This window comes from Canis lupus, chromosome 3, assembly GCF_003254725.2.
Source record: "Canis lupus dingo isolate Sandy chromosome 3, ASM325472v2, whole genome shotgun sequence".
Classification (NCBI taxonomy): Eukaryota; Metazoa; Chordata; class Mammalia; order Carnivora; family Canidae; genus Canis; species Canis lupus.
This window is the reverse complement of record NC_064245.1, coordinates 61482972-61502685: the sequence shown is the minus strand read 5'-3', so window position 1 is coordinate 61502685 and position 19714 is coordinate 61482972. Positions and strand designations below refer to the sequence as shown.

Genomic DNA, 19714 nt, shown 5'->3' with positions numbered 1-19714 from the left:
TAAACACATTTCCCTCAATCCCAAGATGTGTAGTACTTTTTAAAATACGGGGTTTGTATTTGAGAGCTGTTGACATTCATTTAGGTGTATAAAATAAGTCTAGAGAATTTTAACTACCAAAGGTTGATTTGCTCAGTGTTTATTAGTGTTAGGTATGTTTTATTATATTCTAGGATATAACTGGCAGTCTTATTAATCAGAATATCAGTTAACTAGATATTTCTGTTTAATAGCCATGTCTCTCTGCTCTGTTACTTCAGGGAGTTCCTCTGGTATTCATTGAAATAGATCTGAAAGTTTAGATCTGGCTTAGGGGTGGGACATGGACAGTGATGCTGCCCTATGACCAAGGGAAAATGTTTTCAGGTACCAGTTGTCATGATTACACTGACAGATGAATGGGACTTTGTACAGACATGGTATCGAACATATCATGTTCACTCAACAATCGTGTAAGATGGTTATTATTGTCTCTCTCCACCCATGAGAAAACTGAGGTACAGATGGTGAGCTTGTCTGGGGTATCCTCTTAGTAAGTGTCTGACTGGGGTTTGAACCCTGGTAATCCCAGAGCCTCCTTTCTTCCCATTAAGCATCACTGCTTCTCTGTGGTGGTTGTAGGACCTGAGGGTTGTCCGCTCAAGGACTTTCTTACCATCTGCTGCCTCCCAGAAGATACTGATTTTTAGGCTGATTACAGGTGGAGGACAGAGCTATTGGATCACTCAAAGACATCCAACAGATACTAGGGGTTGTGGGATGAAGAGAGGTTGACAGAAGCCTCTGTCTAGCTACATTGGCCTCACAGTGTTGTGGACTTGCCTTGTTGCATTACTGCAGTAATATTTTGTACATGCTATTTCAACAGCTTAAAGTATTGCCTATATTCTACATATTGCTCATAAGATCATTTTTATGACTACTTTTCCATTCTATTTCTTTGTAACTATTAAATGCTTCCTCTGATACTGATTCATATGTTTATCAGGGGAAACATGCTCACCTCAGGCTAGTGGTGTTAGACAGCCCCTCCTAATGTGCTTAGGAGTACTGGTGGGTAGAGTACTGGTGGGTGTTTTCTTCCTCATCAAATCTGGATAGAATTTTCTTTTCTTTTCTTTTCTTTTCTTTTCTTTTCTTTTCTTTTCTTTTCTTTCTCTTTTCTTTTCTTTCTTTTCTTTTCTTTTCTTTCTTCTTTTATTTTATTTTAAAGATTTTTATTTATTTATTCATGAGAGAGAGAGAGAATGAGAGAGAGGCAGAGACACAGGCAGAGGGAGAAGCAGGCTCCATGTAGAGAGCGCAACGTTGGACTTGATTCCCGGTTTCCAGGATCACGCCCTGGGCTGAAGGTGGCACTAAACCGCTGAGCCACCCAGGCTGCCCTGGATAGAATTTTCTAAACTCACATGTATCTACTCAATCTCGGCTGGGTCTTCTGCAGTCTTTATGAGCCTCGCTAGAGTACCATGTACACTTAGTTGTGAGGTCTACAATTCTCCTGATTTTCCTGCCTCTGGGGGCTAGACTTGCTTGAGTCTTCAGATCCAGTCAGCTAGTGATAGATCCAGCTACTGTCCTGGTATACAAACTTTGGGAATTGGCGTAATTCTTAGAAACTTAAAACCCAGGCATCTCAAAACACAAAACCCAATTTGATATACAGATTGTCCATTTGCAGTCTGGAGCTTCCTTGTGAGTGGCAGATAGAGATTTGGAGTCTGTTGAGTCTGCTGCTTGTGTCCCCAGAGTCTTTTCAGTTATACGTCAGTTGTGATTAAATGAAGCAGGGTGATAGCTTTTCTTACAGTCAAATGCTCTGGAATCTCAGTACTTAGATTAACATTACCAGTCCGGAATGTTAGACTTGAACCTGTACTTCCCTCTCCCTCGCCCTTTCCCTCTTCCTCTCCCTCCCTCTCCACCTCTCAACCCCCCTGTCTCTTTATATATATATGTGTATATATATGTATATATTTATGTATGTATATCTGTGAATATAGTGATGAATGGTGCAGATGAGTCTCTTGCCCTGTTGAGGTTATGTGCTAATTGGGAGATAGTAATACCAACAGCAAACACTTGAACGCTTCCTGAGTGTCAGATACTTGTTTCTTTTTTTCTTTTTTTTTTAAGATTTTATTTATTCATGAGAGACACAGAGAGAGACAGAGACACAGGCAGAGAGAGAAGCAGGCTCCATGCAGGGAGCCCGATGTGGGACTCGATCCCAGTATTCCAGGATCATGCCCTGAGCCAAAGGCAGACGCTCAACTGCTGTGCCTCCCAGGTGTCCCCAGATACTTGTTTCTGAGCATTTTACATGCATTAACTCTGTTAACCTTACTATTTCAGAAGTGAGAACTGGGGCCAGAGAAGTTAAGAAATTGTCTTAAGCATACAGAGCCAGTAAGTGGCTGAGCTGGAATTTGAACTCAAGCATTCTGGCTCTAGAGTCTGTGCCCTGACAGTGGTGATAAGAGCCTTGAAGGGAAAGAAAACCCAGGGTGATTTGAAAGAGCGGGGATTAGGGACTACTCTAGATAGCATGGGCAGGGAAACTGATCTCAAGATTTAGAGGTGAAATTTGACCTAAAACTTACTCCTAAAATATGGAGTAAGACACTCAACATAGCTGGAATAAGTTTGTTCTGGACAGAGAGAAGAGCAAGTCTAAAGCTGTCAGGCAGGAAGGAGTTGGGGGTGTGTGTGTGGACAGAAGGGAGGCTAGTGTATCTTGGACATCACAGCAGAGAGATGGCTGGGGGCCAAACTGGGACGGTCCTGGTGGCTGTAGTCAGGATTTCAGATTTTATTCTAGGAACCGTGAGAAGCCATTGGTGGGAATTAAGCAGGGGCAGGACATGGTTTGATTATATTTTTATGGAGAACAAACTATAAGAATTTGAGGGTAGAAGCAGGGAGACAAGACTAGGGGAAGATTCAAAGTCTCGTTTTGAATGAGTTAGGTTAGAGTGGTATCAAAGATACCAAAGATAACAAAGGTATCTTTGTTTGCTTCTTTACCAAAATGTAAATGTAATATTTTAATGCTTCAAGAAAATGATGATAAACTTTGTTTTATCCTTCTCCCCCACTTCCAGGCAGATGTCAGCCCTCACTCCTGGCCTTGGCTCCAGCTGTCCCTCTGCTCGGAGTGGCTGGACACTCACACCACCTGTGATGTCACCTTCCCCAGAGCCTTCTGCCCTCCCACATAGTATTGAGACCTGCCTCCCCATCTCCTTGTCCAGCCAGTCCCCTGCCCACAGCACTTCTTACCTGCTGACGCACCATGTGATTTACTTATTGTGCAGACTGCCCAGTCCCCTCTGCTAGGACCTATCCCTTCTGTTTGCAGGCTGTGTGGAGCCTTTTAGAGTTTGGATTGTCCCCTCTCCTGCAGTAGTGTCATGTCTATTGAAATGGCACTGTTTTGGAAAGCAAAAACTAATATATGTAATTTGAAGCATAATTTTCCTTTGTCTAAATTTGTTTTTGACCTTTTTTTGGTTTAGGTTATTTAAAAAAAATATTCTATTTATTTATTTATGAGAGACACAGAGAAAGGCAGAGACATAGGCAGAGGGAGAAGCAAGCTCCCTGTGGGGAGGGAGCCTGATGCAGGACTCAATCCCAGGACCCCGGGATCATGCCCTGAGCCAAAGGCAGATGCTCAACCACTGAGCCACCCAAGTTCCCCGGGTTTACAGTTATTAAGACTTTTGTAATTTCCCCTTTCAGGTATCATCTGGAATTTTTAAAGACTTCAGAGGTTATTTGGATATTAACCTAGTGTTAGCAATATTGAGAAATAAATTATATGTGAGAAGTTACTTTTAATGTATTTTTTTTAAAGATTTTATTTATTCATGAGAGACCCAGAGAGAGAAGCAGAGACATAGGCAGAGGGAGAAGCAGGAGCCCAATGCGGGACTCGATCCCCAGACCTGGGATCAGGACCCGAGCTGAAGGCAGACGCTCAACCACTGAGCCACCCAGGTGTCCCATTTTAATGTCTTTTTGAAAGTAGCTGTAGTTGTGATAAAGATAGAAATATTCAGTTATTTGTCACAAACAATGAAAACCATGTGAGCAAGAAGTGGATTGATGGTGTGGAAGCTCATAGGCCTGGCTGGGACACCTTGGTGTGTCCAGTAATCATGGCCACTCCTTAATGTGTGTGTACCGTCTGCCAAACACTGCTGAATGCTCTCCAAACAGCATTTCGGATTCTTGAGATCTCCCTCAAGGTTACCATTACCATATCCTGTTGATAGAGGAGAAAACTGCATCCCAGAGAGAAGGTCCTTGTCCAGATCACCTAGTAAGCAGTGTGGTAGACTCGCACTTGGTTGTGGTGTGACTTGAGACACATTGGGCTTCTGCTCTCTGCCAGTGATTCCTGGGGTTCCCACAGTCCTCTCATCTTCTGAGCCTCAGGTTCCTGCTTGTAAAAAGAAGGGATCAAAGTTAAGGGGTCTGTTGTGGAGACCTTTGCTACCCTGAGTCAGGTGGCTGTAGGGTCCTCACGCCTGCTCTACTGCCTCAGTTCGGCACACTTAAGGAACACCTTCTATGTAGCAGGTAGCAGCGTAGGATGCCGTTAGACCACAGATAGTCATAAAGCAAGCTGGACTGTGTTCCCCTCACAGCTGCAGACTTCAGGGCCAGTGTGACCAGGGCCTGTTCTTCAGACTAACCCTTGCCTGTCATCCTCTAATACCAGAAAAGAGGTGCATCGTATTGGTTTGATTCCTTGTAGAATGAAATGCCCTTTGGGCAGGAACTCCAGTGCTTTTGGCAACATGGAAGTAGTGGCTGCAAAGTAGAGCCAATATGGATTTATTTATTTATTTATTTATTTATTTATTTATTTATTTATTTATTTTTAATTTTTATTTATTTATGATAGTCACAGAGAGAGAGAGAGAGAGAGAGAGAGAGAGAGAGAGGCAGAGACACAGGCAGAGGGAGAAGCAGGCTCCATGCACCGGGAGCCTGATGTGGGAATCGATCCCGGGTCTCCAGGATCGTGCCCTGGGCCAAAGGCAGGCACCAAACTGCTGCGCCACCCAGGGATCCCTGGATTTAAAGAAATATCCCGTTTTAATCAGCCGGTGCTGATTTAAAGAAATACTCAGTTATTAACAACTCTGATACATATGGAATCATTTTGGAGGAGAGACTGTGAGGGGTTCATTTAACCCTATACATTCTCAGCTCAACTCTTGCTATCTCTACTTAGGGTAAAACAGTCTCTTAACCTATGTCTTATCACCTGTAAAATCAGGATAGGGCCACCCTACTAAAACACTTAACAGAATCTCTATCAAACTATAAAACTAAACACATGTTTGATATCCTTATGCTGCTGGAAATACAATGTACTGTGTACTCTGTATTTTATACCTTCAGTGATGCTTACTGTGTTGATGTTCTTAATGCTGTTACATTAAAAATTTTTCTTTTCTTTATAAATTAAAAAAAACTATATGTATGACTAATAAGGACTCCTGGCCATCTCTGTCTTCTGTCTACCCAGATCCTTTTTTTTTTTTTTTTAATTTTTATTTATTTATGATAGTCACACAGAGCGAGAGAGAGAAAGACAGAGACATAGGCAGAGGGAGAAGTGGGCTCCATGCACTGGGAGCCCGACGTGGGACTCGATCTCGGGTCTCCAGGATCGCGCCCTGGGCCAAAGGCAGGTGCTAAACCGCTGCGCCACCCAGGGATCCCCAGATCCTTCTTATTTTAACAAGGAAACCACCATTTAAAGTTTCTTGTATATTCTTCTTTCATTTCTTTATTTCAGATACAAGCAAATACAAATATTTTTTATACCCTCCCTTCCCCTCTGAAAGGCACCATACATACATCATTCTTCGTATTTTGCTTTTTTCACTTCATAGTATATCCTTATTTCTGTGAAAACTAGATCATCTAAAAACTTGTGTGCTCATAATTACTTGGTAGCATTAAGGGTTTTCATTCCTGATCAGCGGCATAATTACTTTTCAGAGAGTATACCTTTGGCAGAATTCTACTTAGGCTTATACTTGTGATTTTAAATACTTCCTGACTAGCTCCAAAGAGGAGAACCTGGCCCTGTTTTCAGAAGTCCTAGAGTTAATAAAGTAGTTCACAGCTCGACCTTGGCGTGTGCAGAATATCTTTGTGTTAGCATGCTCAGCACTTGTGTCCTTCTCAGCCTGTTAGCCTTAGTTGACTATTATCTTCAAGGCTTCCTTTCATCATTTGTTTTCCAGGGGAACCAATTACTTCACGAATAAGAACATTTAGTCACCGACCATTAAATTCTGAAAAACCTGTTTGTTTTTGTGGTCAGTGTTGGTTTTTTTTTTTTTTTTTTTAAATTTTTTTTTGTGGTCAGTGTTTTTAATCTCCCTTACTCTTATAACCCTGTCAAACTTCCCTACCTCCTCCTAACCCCCAGGAAAATAAACAGACACCTTCATGGAGTGAAATTCAGGAGGAGTTTTGTTTCAGTAAAACACCAAGTTTCGAAAGACTCCATTTCTTCAGTAAAAATACAGTGAAAAATAAAAATCATATAGTAATGGAAGGACAGTAATAGTGTGAAGGAGCAAAAATAGAGAAAGAGTTGGCACTGTCAGAGGATAAAGTTGACTTCTGCTCTCAATTATGTGTGGTGGTTCACGGCATGTGGCTTAGAAGGAGTGGACCAGTAATTGCAGTGGAGACTTTCTATGGAACGGGCTGTTACTGGTTAAATTGTGAGGCACTGTATATAGCTTTACTCCTCCCACATTCCTCTCTTGAAATCAGAATTGCGGTTTCCTTTGTGGAATTTCTTCTTGGAAAGCACTTGTTTGGGGCTCCTGGCCGGCTCAGTTGGTGGAGCATATGACTCTTGACCTCGGGGTTGTGAGTTCAAGCCCCACATTGAGGAGAGAGATTACTTAAAAATAAAATGTTTAGAAGGAAGGAAGCCAGGCAGGCAGGCACTTGTTTGAGAGTAAACTGGTTTATACAAACTCATGTGCCATCTGAAAGTACTTAATCACTTTATAATTTTTCTCTACAGAAGCAAATTTTGTTAAATGAGTAACGGAGGATTACTTTGTCTTTCTTCACCATTCATTTACCATATCTTTATTGAGGGCCTGTTAGGTGCTAAATGGTGGGGAGAGTGCTGTGGTTCCCACCCTTGGCCAGTGCCCACCTTTTGACTTCGTCAAGGGATGAGTGTGGCACTTGGAGTCAGTGGGCTTGGGTCCATGGCCTGACTTGGCTCTTTATTTATCTTGAGACCTCAGAAACTTGAAACTCAGAGTCAATTCTTCACCTGCAGGTGGGGAACTCTCACAGTTGTTCGAGTGAACTAACTGGTCCACCGCAGGCAGGGCCTTTGTCACACTCCTATAAAGTTCACGACTGGGGCTCTCTTCTGGATCCCTTGCACTTTTTTTTTTTTTTTTTAAGATTTTATTTATTTACTCATGAGAGACACAGGCAGAGGAAGAAGCAGGCTCCATGCAGGGAACCCGATGTGGGACTCGATCCCAGGTCTCCAGGATTATGCCCTGGGCTGAAGGCAGGTGCTAAACTGCTGAGCCACCCGGGCTGCCCTCCTTTGCACTTTCTAGATGCATTCTTTTTTTTTTTTTAATTTATTTATTCATGATAGTCACACAGAGAGAGAGAGAGAGAGAGAGGCAGAGACACAGGCAGAGGGAGAAGCAGGCTCCAAGCACCGGGAGCCCGATGTGGGACTCGATCCCGGGTCTCCAGGATCGCGCCCTGGGCCAAAGGCAGGCGCCAAACCGCTGCGCCACCCAGGGATCCCTCTAGATGCATTCTTAACTGGATTGAGAAGCATCAGGTGTGGAGTTGGGAGTCATAGATGAGATGGGATGGGATGTGAGTCATCCCATTTTCTCATTTTTTCTCCAAGGTACTTTTGGCTGTGTTGTCTCATTTGATTCATTAGGTTAGGGAGATATCTTTATTTTATGGATGAGGACTTGGTCCTTGTTGATGTCATGCAGTGGAAGGAGTGGGACTAACCACTGATGCTGGGCGCAGTGGCCTGTCCACTGTCCAGTGCTGACCTGGGACTGGAGGGTCCTGTCAGCACATGAAGGCTGTTTAACGTGAAGCAATTAAGAGGGCAATCTCTAAACCATAGTCTTATTTTCAAATCCTTGCTTTTGCACTAATGGCTATGTATCCTTAAAACAACTGGACTCTGTAATAGTACACCATAAAATTGATCAAGAAGCTATAGTTGGGGACGCCTGGGTGGCTCAGTTGGTGACGCCTGGGTGGTTCAGTTGGTGAAGCATCTGCGTTGCTCAAGTCATGATCCTGGGGTCCAGGGATTGAGCCCTATGTCGGGCTCCCTGCTCAGTGAGGAGTCTGCTTCTGTGCCCCTCCCTGCCCCCTGCCCATGCTCTTGCTCTCTCTCTCTAATAAATAAATAAAATCTTAAAAAAAAAAAAGAAGCTATAGTTAAAAGAACAACAGCAGGTATATGGCTGTATGTAAACACTAAATAGTGGAAGGTTGAGTCTGGGAACTTCTTAACTAACCAATGCAGAACTCACTTCCAGAACCCTGAGGTCCTGACCTGAGCTGAAATCAAGAGGTGGATGCGTAACTGACTGAGCCACTCAGGTGCCCCTGCAATTGAATTTGTACAATTGAAATCAGCACTTAACCACATAGTAAGCCGTGATTATTTTAAAGGGGACTTTTGAGCGTTTTTGTCTGCCAGAGAACATCCAGAGACACAGGAATAGAAATGATCCGATCAGAGTAATTAAAGGCTTTTACTTAACTTTGAGGTTCCAAGTAGGGCACAACCCTGAGTCAGACTGAGCCCGTGAAGAAGAATCTTAAACATAAGGTGGGTGTTGTCCAATAGGGGAAGTGGAGAACGAGGCTAGTAATGTGAGACGTGAGGGGAAGAACTCATACGGTTGTGTTCTGTTTAATTTGGGAGAGAGCTCCAAAGTTGAGCTCCTTCCTGCCAGGAGGTATTAGGGACTCTTTCACTGGCTGGCATAGCAACCCATTTGCTAAGAGTTCATCATGAATTTCTGGCTAGAGTTCTCCTCTCTTTTGCTTTCCCACCTGGGGCACTGAATGGGGTGTGGACTGTCTATGCAGCACTATTCCCAGTTCTTCACCTGAGCTTAGCCATCATTTTAGCTCCTCCTGTTTAAAAGCTTGCCACTAATTCCAGCAAAGACTCCACAATTTTTAAGCTTTCCCACCCAGCTTTATTGAGGTATAATTGACAAAATAATATATTTATAGTGTATAGTCTGATGATTTGATATGCGTATACACCGTGAAGTGATTGTCACAATCAAGCTAACACATCCATCACTGCTTATAGCTACATTTTTGGTTTTGTTTTTGTTTTGGGCGATTCTGCCATTTATTTCAGTGAGTGTGTCCTGATGATGAAGTTTAATTCTGGGTGGAAACCTCGTGGAGCCCTTCCAGAGAGGTTAGAATGTCCCTTGTAGTGGGTACCTTACTGCAGGAACAAAGTCTCTCTTGAGTCGCTACTCTCCCAGGGCTTATTTACAAAAATGAGTTAGAGATCAAGAGTCCCTTTTCTTCGTGGGCCCACAGACTGGTGATGGGACCAGCATACAGATGTTTGGTTCTGTTTGCAAATGGCTGAAAAGAGGTCTGAGTAAAGTACCTCAGAACATATGAGGCCAAGTGTCGAGCTCAGGGGCTTGGGGATGCTTCACAGAGCAGGATATATTTGAGTTGGATCTTAAGTATGAGCAGGGCTGAAATGTTTGGAAGAGAGAACAGCTCAGGAAGGTCATTAAAAGCTCCTTAAGCACCTTCCCACTGGGTGCCAGGCACTCCGTGTGAAAGCAGGGGACATTGAGCACTCACTGTGCTAGCTCTGCTGCTGTCTCTAAGTCTCTGTAGATGTTCATTCACCAGGTAACTGCCACCTGCCCTGTGCCACCTGGAAGCAACCTCTTATTTCTAAAAGTATCTTTCCTGTGAAGCTTTCCCAACAGCCCTCTATTAGTTTCTTGGGGCCGCCATGACAGAGTATCATAGCCTGGGTGATTCATACAACAGAAACTCATTGTATTTCAGTTCTGGACGCCAAAAGTACAGGATTGAGGTGTCAGTAGGACAGTTCCATCTGAGGCCATAACAATGAATCTGTTCCAAGTCTTTCTACTAGCTGCTGGTAATTTTCTGGCAGTCGTTGGTGTTCCTTGGCTTGTAGATGCATCACCTCAGCTGACCTCTGCCTTCATCTTCACATGGCATTCTCCTTGTATCTGTGTCTGTATCTTAATGCCCTCTTTTTATAAGGACACCAGTCATACTGGATTAGGGGTCCAGTCAGTTCTGACCTTGTTTTAACTAATTACATCTGCAGTGATCCTATTTCCAAATCAGATGTATCCTGAGGGGACACAGCTCAACTCCTAACACCCTCACTCTGCTCTTTCTACCTCTCACCCTCACACACTTCTCCCTTGCTGGTACATGGCAGCGAGAGTATTTGATTACATTTATTTGTCTATCATCTACTCCTTTTGCAACTTTTTATTTCTAGTGCCTTGCACATAATGGGGAAAGTAGACAGATGGAGATAATAGAAGTAAAGGAAGATAGGGCTGAGGTCATGTCTTTACATATATCCCAAAGGTTACGTTGATTCCAAAGGCTGTCTGGAGTTGGGTTTCAGGTGGCCAAGAACACCAGCAGAAACTACCACTTTTATGACTACGTGAGCATTTTTAATACCTCCTGATTTATTTTCTTTGGAGCAGTAATTATCACCTGGCAGTCGTTATGGTTTCTGAGAAATGTTTTAAGAATATTAGAAACTGACATGACCCTCTGGGACTTGTAGTAGACACTTGAGCCAGAGGATTTTGTTAATGGCCACCTTCTTGTTTCAGCCTTTGGTTTGAGTGTTCTGCCTTTAGGGATTCAGAAGCAAATCAAGTGAATGTTTGGAATAGTTAGCCATTAGCAAAATATCTGTGCCAGAAGGAAGATGTAAAGAAATAATTGAACCTGCCCACAGGCTCTAGAATGAGCTCATAGGTATTTTAGAGAAGCAAAAACTTGTCTAGTTTCTGATCTAAGGTTTAGTTACACATTGGGATGGATCATTCTGGGGATCAAAGAACACTTGGCAAAAAAGAATATTCCAGGGCACCACTTCGCTATTTCCAGGTCAGTAAATAACATACAATGCACAGTGGTGTCTGTGGGACATTAGACAAGGGATGTTAATCTTCAAATATCCTTTCATCCCAGTATCAGTGGTATCTGTGTGAAAAAAACTTTTTTTTAAAAGATTTTATTTATTTATTCATAGAGACACAGAGAATGAGAGGCAGAGACACAGGCAGAGGGAGAAGCAGGCTCCATGCAGAGAGCCCGACGTGGGACTCGATCCAGGGTCTCCAGGATCACGCCCCGGGCTGCAGGCGGCACTAGACTGCTGCACCACCAGGGCTGCCCTGTGTGAAAAAAACTTACTGAAATGTGTTCATCTGAAGGCAGGCAGAGACTAACTTATGTGAGGTGTTGAGGTGCTTTATTCTAAGATCAGGGAAAATTATAGAGCCTTTCAGACAATACAGAATGGACAAAATATCTGTCTCCAGCTCCAGCTGTTAGCGCTGGCCCGACTCGTTTGTTTTGTGTAACTCCTACCTACTCCTGTCCCCGCAGAGAAGCTTCAGGCAAGTTCCAGGTATCTTATTATTTCATCCATAAGTATTTCTGTGTGTATCTTAGATATCTAATATAACCATAATATCACACCTAAAACTTTTTAACAATGATTCCTTAATGCCGTCCAAGTCTGGTTGTTGTTCAAATGTCTAATTGTCTCAAATGTCATTTTTAGATTTAGATCAGGGTTCAACTAAAGTCTTTTTATTAGTCATCAGGTTTTAAGCAGGGGAGTGAGTTCTGTCATCCAGCATAATTTTGAAACTTCTTGGTCTCATTGTGGCAGTGGGTTGGTGTGGGGGTTGTTGGGAGACAAGTAGAGAAGCTGATTAGGAGGCTGTTGTGTGTCCAGGAGTGGATTTGAGATGTGTGGGCAGGCCAAGCTTGGTTGTTAGGGTTCATCTAGACCTTTGGGTTCTGTTGAGTGTGTGTGTTTATTTGAAAGGTAGCAACATAGTAAAATTAGTGAAATCTTAAAATTTTTACACAGGTAAAATTATAGCAACTTGATAGAGCATTGAGGTAGAGAGAAACACTGATCCACACTTTTCTTTAATCAATTTATTCAGCTTTAGTACATCTTATTTGCCAATAATATCATCTTGTCTGTGTGATCATAATTACAGTATTAATAAGATTACAGAATAGAATAGGAAGTTTTATAGTTTTTCACTTAAATGTTATCATTCTCTTATGTATGTTATCCCAAAGAATCTTTATAGTTTCATAATATATTGTATTGAGCAGATTTTTTAAAAATTTTATTTACTTATTCTTTTCTTTTTTTAAAGATTTTTATTCATTCGAGAGAGAGACAGAGACAGAGACAGAGAGGCAGAGAAGCAGGCTCTATGCAGGCAGCTGGATGTGGGACTTGATCCTGGGGCTCCAGGACCATGCTCTGGACCAAATGCAGGCACTTAACCACTGAGCCACCCAGGTGCCCCAAGGTTTCACTTTCAAGATTTTATTTATTTATTCATGACAGAGAGGCAGAGACATAGGCAGAGGGAGAAGTAGGCTCCCTCTGAGGAGCCTGATGTAGGACTCAATCTCAAGACCCCAGGATCATGACCTGAGCCGATGGCAGATGCTCAACCACTGAGCCACCCAGGTGCCCCTATTTACTTATTCATGAGAGACACAGAGAGGCAGAGAGAGAGGCAGAGATAGGAGAAGCAGGCTCCATGCAAGGAGCCCAGTATGGGAATCAATCCTGGGACTTTGGGATCATGCCCTGAGCTGAGGGCAGACACCCAACTGCTGAACCACCCAGGTGTCCCTACTGAGCAGATTTACTCACTATTGATTTTGTGACCACTCATGTACTGTTAGATGTTAACAACTACTGGGCTTGTTATTACCTTTTAAATTATTATTAAAGATTTTATTTATCTATTTTACTAAAGATTTATTTATTTATTTATTTTTTAATTTTTATTTATTTATGATAGTCACACAGAGAGAGAGAGAGAGAGAGAGAGAGAGGCAGAGACATAGGCAGAGGGAGAAGCAAGCTCCATGCACCGGGAGCCTGATATGGGATTCCATCCCAGGTCTCCAGGATCGCGCCCTGGGCCAAAGGCAGGCGCCAAACCGCTGCGCCACCCAGGGATCCCTAAGATTTATTTATTTGAGAGAGAGAAAGCGAGAGCTCGTGAGCATGCTTGCAAGTGCTGAGGGGACCAGGGGGCAAAGGAAAGGAAGAGTCTCCAGCAGACTCTGGGCTGAGTGCAGAGCCCAACGTGGGGCTTGATCTCACGAACCCTAGATCATGACCTGAGCTGAAATCAGGAATCGGATGCCTAACTGAATGAGCCACCTGGGCACCCCACTACCTTTTAAATTATTTAAAAATACTCTAATGTTGCCAGAAAGTTTTTTTTTGCATCTAGCATTTCCCATTTTTTAAAAAATTGGGATTAAGTAATAACTTATTGCAGAGCTCTTTCTAGAAACATTTGCTGTTTTAGCATGTTCCTAGAAACTAGGTTAATGAAACCTGAAGGCATAATTGACAAAAATTAAGTACAGGTTTGTGCTTTAACAATGATATGTTTATTCTTGATAACTGGGCTCAGAATATGTATACTTTGATTTAAGTTTATAGACTTCCTTATTGAAGGGAAAGCAGCACATGCATATCTAGTCTGCAGTCTTTATCTTACCCCATTTGCATAGCAATTCATAATAAAAAGAGAGCAATCTCTGCCTTATCTTGTTTTTCGGAGTTTCTGTGGGTCAGCTCTGGGAACCAAGAAACAACTATGGTTGCCTCTGAAGTGTTGTGCTGTGTTCTTATTTACTGGTGAAGATGGCTTCAGGTTGGCACTCATTTAGTAATAGAGAAGTAACAATACTGTATATTCTTCTCCTTTTCTGTTTTCCAAAACATTGAAGTACAACATTTGTGTCATTGGCTCAGAACGTTTGGCTTCATTTATATCTGATGAACTGTCAGACAACCATTATTTTGTTCTTTGCGTCATTCTTTTAGAACAAACTAGAACAAACTTTTTGACAAACAAACTGTTAAAATGAACAGATTAAACCAAAATTTTAAAGGATACACTTAGAGAAGAGTGAGTTTTAAAGACTACATTCAGGTCCTTGGTTTGTTCTGTGTTGACTTTTGGTCCTGACCGTTTTCACACTTTGTCTTTGAGTCCTTGAAGTAGTGTCACTTTAAGCATATGTTATTTCTGTCACATTGGTAGGTTTCAGAAGAGCAATATCCAAATTGATCTGTCTTAAAAAAAGGGGGGGGGGAGTGTTTCCCCAGTTGATTCTTTGGCTGTTGATACATAAGATATTTTTTATATAACTCTTCTTTAAAGCCTTGCTATTCACATTGTGGTCCAACCTCAGTGGCATTGGTAGGACTTGGGAGCTCATGAGACTTGCAGAATCTCAGGCCCTTGTTTTCATCCCTTCTTATCCCTTTGGGGCCACTGTTCCCCCATTGCTGCTCCTGCGCCCCCCTTACATGTACAGTCTGACTTGGAGGTTAAGAACAAAAGCTCTGACGCCAGATGGCTTGTAGTTTGAATCTCTGCCTTGCTGCTTCCTAGCTGAGTGCCTCGAGCTCACTATACAGTGAGAGAGACAGTAGTGCATCAGCAGATAGGGATGTGCAAGGATCAATTCCAAGAGAAGGGGAGGCGTGGCGTGCATGCTCCCTCCCCCTCTCACCATTGTCTCAGTGCTTTGTGGCAGCAAAACAAGCGGTCCGGGACTTCCCAGCTTAAATTCAGGATCTTAATACTCATGTCTCATGATTTTGTGGCTCAGGAATGTAGGCAGTCTCAGCTGCTCTGTTCTTGTATTCTCTGTGGTGTCCACTGAGGCCAAGTAATGGTTTGCAAGTTTTAAAAATTGTTACTGTAATTATTAAGTTGTAAGAGTTCTTTATATATTCTGGATATAGATTTCTTCATGGATAAATAATTTTCAAATATTTCCTCCTATTCTGTGGCTGTCTCTTTACTTACGTGTCCTTTGAAGCGCTGAGATTTTTAATTTTGGGGAAGTCTAACTTATCTCTTTCTTTCTGCTTGTTGCTTGCCCTTCTTCATCTGTGCCTGACCCAAAGTATCATAGATTTGCTTCTGTGTTTTCTTCTAAGAATTTAATAGCTTTTGCTGTTACATTTAGGCCTGTGCTCCATTGGGAATGGATTTTTGTGTACGGTGTAAGGAAGGGGCACTGATTGCATTTGAGTTGCTCATTTAATCAACTCTTTAAAATCTCTTCCTTGCTCATCCTGTGCAGCGTGAGGAACTGTTGTCCACTCACCATGAAAACTCTGCCCATGGCTCCTGAGTCTGTTTCTCCCCTTGTCTCTTCATCCTTTCCCTCTTGTTCTTAATTTATCCCCAGTGTTTTTCTTTATAGACCAAGAAATGCCAGCAACTGCTCCAGGTGCGGATTCTGCTCCTCCTTCCCGCTTCATGCCCCACTAGCCAGTTTCTCTCCTCTCTGGCCTTAGTTGCTGTCTCTGTGCTAATAACTTCTTAACCAGCCCCTCTTCCTTCTTCAATCTGTGAATCCAGCTTCCCCACGGGGAACACAATGGTCGATTGCTTTCTGTGCCTAGCACGGTGGCTAGATATAATAAGATGCTTAGTAAATACTTCATACATATAGTTAGGGCTGGCATTCACTCTTTCATAGAAACAGTAGAAATTAAACTATTTATGTGATTAGTAAAGGGTGCCATTTAGAGATTTAGTAGTTACAGATGACTAAATTTAGTATTTGAATATCATTCAAATAAAATATTGGGATTAAAAAGATTCTAAGTAAGTAGCCATAACAACAGATTTTTAAATTTGAGGCATTTGGGCATCTTGTAGGGTAGTCACAAATTAGGGTGTGTTGACTTTTAGTGCCTGCTCTTCTTTGAACTGAAAAGGTGATCTGATGAGGAGCTTTATTTCCCTTGTGCATGAATACAGATGTGTGAACAGCTGCTTTCTTATTGATCCATCTGGAGAATCCTTTGCAAAATCATGACTGACACATTTTTGGGAGAATATCATAAATGAGATTTCTCCAGGAATGAACCATGCTGCTGTTGGTAGGTCAGCATCACGACTAAAACTATCTTGTAAGAATTCAGTATCAAGTTCTTTTTCTGTTTGACAGAGAACATAATAGCTTTGTGAGCTTGTTCTGCTGTTGACTAGAGAACAATGGTGAGGACAAGAAGTGCCATTGGCCAGTAGGGAGCTGGCTGATGAGCCATGTGCCTCCAGGGCCACAAAGAAGGCTTGCACATCATGGTTCTGCCTCATTCACTGGTAGCCTTCTCTTGCTGAAGATAGTGTTTGTCTGGCCGGCGTGTGTGTTATGCAGTGCTATTGGACATTGATTCAAACACAAAACTTTCTTGTATTTTGATTCTGTAGGAGCCGAGAAAGATTGTGCAATGAATGGTGATACTCGGGCCGCAGTGGTGACCTCACCACCCCCGACCACAGCCCCACACAAGGAGAGGTACTTTGACAGGGTGGATGAGAACAATCCGGAGTACTTGCGAGAGAGGAACATGGCACCGGACCTCCGCCAGGACTTCAATATGATGGAGCAGAAGAAGAGAGTATCCATGATCCTGCAGAGCCCTGTAAGAGAAGCCTTCTCTCTGCACAGTGTCTTCTTCCTCCTCTGATACGTCAGCTCTTAGCTCTGTTTTGTGTACCAGAGTCCATGCATTTGTACCTGGGAAATCAGTGCCTTGTATATGTGTACTTGGCTCTGGAAAGAATTCTGTTTGGTTCAAGTTATCAGGCAAAATAAATGAAAAATCTTCAGTATTATAAAGGAGAGGAGGGGCTTGCTTCTCATTTTTACTCTCTCACTACTTCTCCAGAGAATCTGTTTATATATTGGGACCACTTAAAAATTACTGTTTCCTCCAGGCCACCTCACTTGGTGCTGGGCCCTTGGCAGGCCTTAATAGGACCACATCATTTTTTTTTTTTTTTAAGATTTTATTTATCCATTCATAGAGACACAGAGAGAGGCAGAGACACAGGCAGAGGGAGATGCAGGCTCCATGCAGGGAGCCCGACTTGGGACTTGATCCCAGGTTTCTAGGATCATGCCCCGGGCCGCAGGTGGCGCTAAACTGCTTGTGCCACCAGGGCTGCCCTAGGACCTCATCACTGATGGGTTTTACCTTTAGTGACACCAGCATTTTAAACCACAAGCACACCCACCTGTCTTCTGTTTGTGTCCTTACATGAAGGAATTCTGTCTCCATTGCTTCCTCGTGTTGGCACTGCTGCCCTTGTATGCGCTTTATTCTTTTTTTCCTTCTAATCTTGTTTTGTTCTTTTAATCCTTCGGGGAGCCATTTGAGAGATATTCACTGAATTTTTTAAATGTTTATCTTTTAAATGCTGTTCAAGGAACCTGGAGAGTTAATAGTGAACAGGACACATAAGTCCTCTAATAGATTTTATTTGGTTAGTTAGTATTACTATTTGCATATGTGGAGGTATAACCTAGAGGACTGTCTGCAAATCTTAAGTGTACAACTTGGTGAATTTTGACACATGTATAATACCCGTGTAAGCACCTGGGACAAGTCTCAGATTCCACACACTCACCTGGGACAAGTGGGGTGGTTCAATTGAATGGTGGTTCAAACAGGCTTCTCTGAGGAGGGGAGATTTCCCCTGAGTCTCAATGACTGGAAGGAGCCAGCCATGCACGGGTGAGGAGAACAGTGATCTAGTTGAGGGGCAACTAGTGAAATCCTTAGGATAGGGGTGAGTTGGATGGACTTGGAGAGTCAGAAGACTCCAGTATGGTTTGAACAAGGAGGCAGGAGGGAGGGGCAGGTCCTGGAAGGCTATGTAGGCTTGGGTTAGGAGTTTGTTTTGCGTTCAGAGCTCAGAGAGAGTCATCAGAGGGCCGCAGACAGGAATGGTGCTATTTTGTTCTATTTTATTTTTTAGAGAGAGAGCATTTGTGCGAGTGGAGAATAGGGGGTGGTGGGGGAACATGAGCAAAAGAATCTTAAGCAGGCTCCACACCCAGCACAGAGCCAGACATGGGGTTCGACCCTAAGGTCATGACCTGAGCCGAAATCAAGAGTCAGACATTTAACTGAGCTGCCCAGGTGCCCCTGGTGCAATTTTGTTTTGAAGAACTCATTCTGGGTTTGGTATAGAAAGAGTATTGTAGGGGTACCCAGCTGGCTCAGTGTGTAGAGCACATGGCTATTAATCTCAGGGTCATGAATTCAAGCCCCACTTCGGGTGTGGAGCCTACTTAAAAAAAAAAAAAAGAAAGAAAATATTGTTGGGGCAAGAGAGAAAGCCATACTTCCAAGCAGTAGTTTTTGAGTTTTATTTTGAGGGGAGATAAATAGGACTTGCTGCTGGATGGCGAAGAAGAGGTAGGATAGAAAGAAATCAGGGAACACCTACACTTTTGGCTTGAGTAGTTTTCTATGTACAAGCCACAAGAAACAAAGTAAACATCACTAGGGGTAGAGTGCAGAAAGTAGACCTATAGGAGCTGCTGTGCAGGTGCTGAGTAGACCCCCATCCACATGTTATCTAGAATATACCCAATAAGCATCAGCTGTTATGGAGCTGAATGCAGTATGGACCCTGGAATGGAAAAAGGACATAAGCTAAAAATCCAGAAAACCTGGGATTGCTTCTTAGTAATGTACTGGTGGTGGATTCTTGGTTTTAGGAGCACAGGAGTTGAGCACTACTGTATGGAGTGGGAAAGCCCACCCTGTGGGCCCAGATGCTGATGGCTGGATAGATGCTGGAGAGAATTTTCTTCGGGCTGATCCTTTGTTATCAGGGAATCGTAAGTGGGTCACCTACTGAGAACGGGCCTAGTGAGGTTCAAGGAGAGAGAAGGTGTGACAGTGAGTGAGGGGATGGACTGTCCTTGGGTTAATGCGAAGGGTACACTCAGGTTAGGGTCATGAATTTATTGTGAGACAATGCAGCATGGTCTCCACCCCCCTTCAGCCACTTTGAGCAGCATGAATAGAGTGAAGGGTTGAATTTAACCAGTGTTGGGGTTTTACCGGGTGAAATGATAGAGAATTGGAGGTGTGAGTAAGGGAATGATTTATAATGTTAAACCAAGGCTCTAAGCTGGGTGAAGGAGGTCAGGACACAGGGAAAGGAAGGGACAGGTGTTAGGGTTACGATAGGGTTGAAGAAAGGGTGAGCTAGATGCTCGGGGAAGGTCGGTGTTTGGAGAACCCATGCTTGGCTATAAGACTAAAGAGAGGCACAATTACTAGGAAAGAGCATGTCTAGGACCTGATCACGTGTGTGGGATGCCCAGGTGAGTTGGATGACAGGGTCAAGGGAGAAAAGGCAGACAGGATGCTGAGAGGTTAGGGTGTGGATGTAGAGCTGTTGGGAGTTAGGACCAAGGAAGCACACAAGGTCACTGGCCGGTGAGTGCTGGCTGGAGCTAGACTCTGGAATCTGAATGG

At 43.1% G+C, this 19714-nt stretch overlaps 1 protein-coding gene across 12 annotated transcripts in view; it reads left to right on the top strand.

Moving 5' to 3' along the window:
* The window catches only part of ADD1 (adducin 1), an 86730-nt gene that overhangs the window by 28037 nt on the left and 38979 nt on the right, over positions 1–19714 (top strand). For all 12 annotated transcript variants that reach the window (XM_025437452.3, XM_025437451.3, XM_025437450.3 and 9 more), the window contains exon 2: positions 16644–16858. In XM_025437452.3, coding sequence (XP_025293237.1) covers positions 16664–16858 — 195 coding nt within the window. In that variant the 5' untranslated portion in view covers positions 16644–16663. The remainder of the gene's footprint in view (positions 1–16643; positions 16859–19714) is intronic.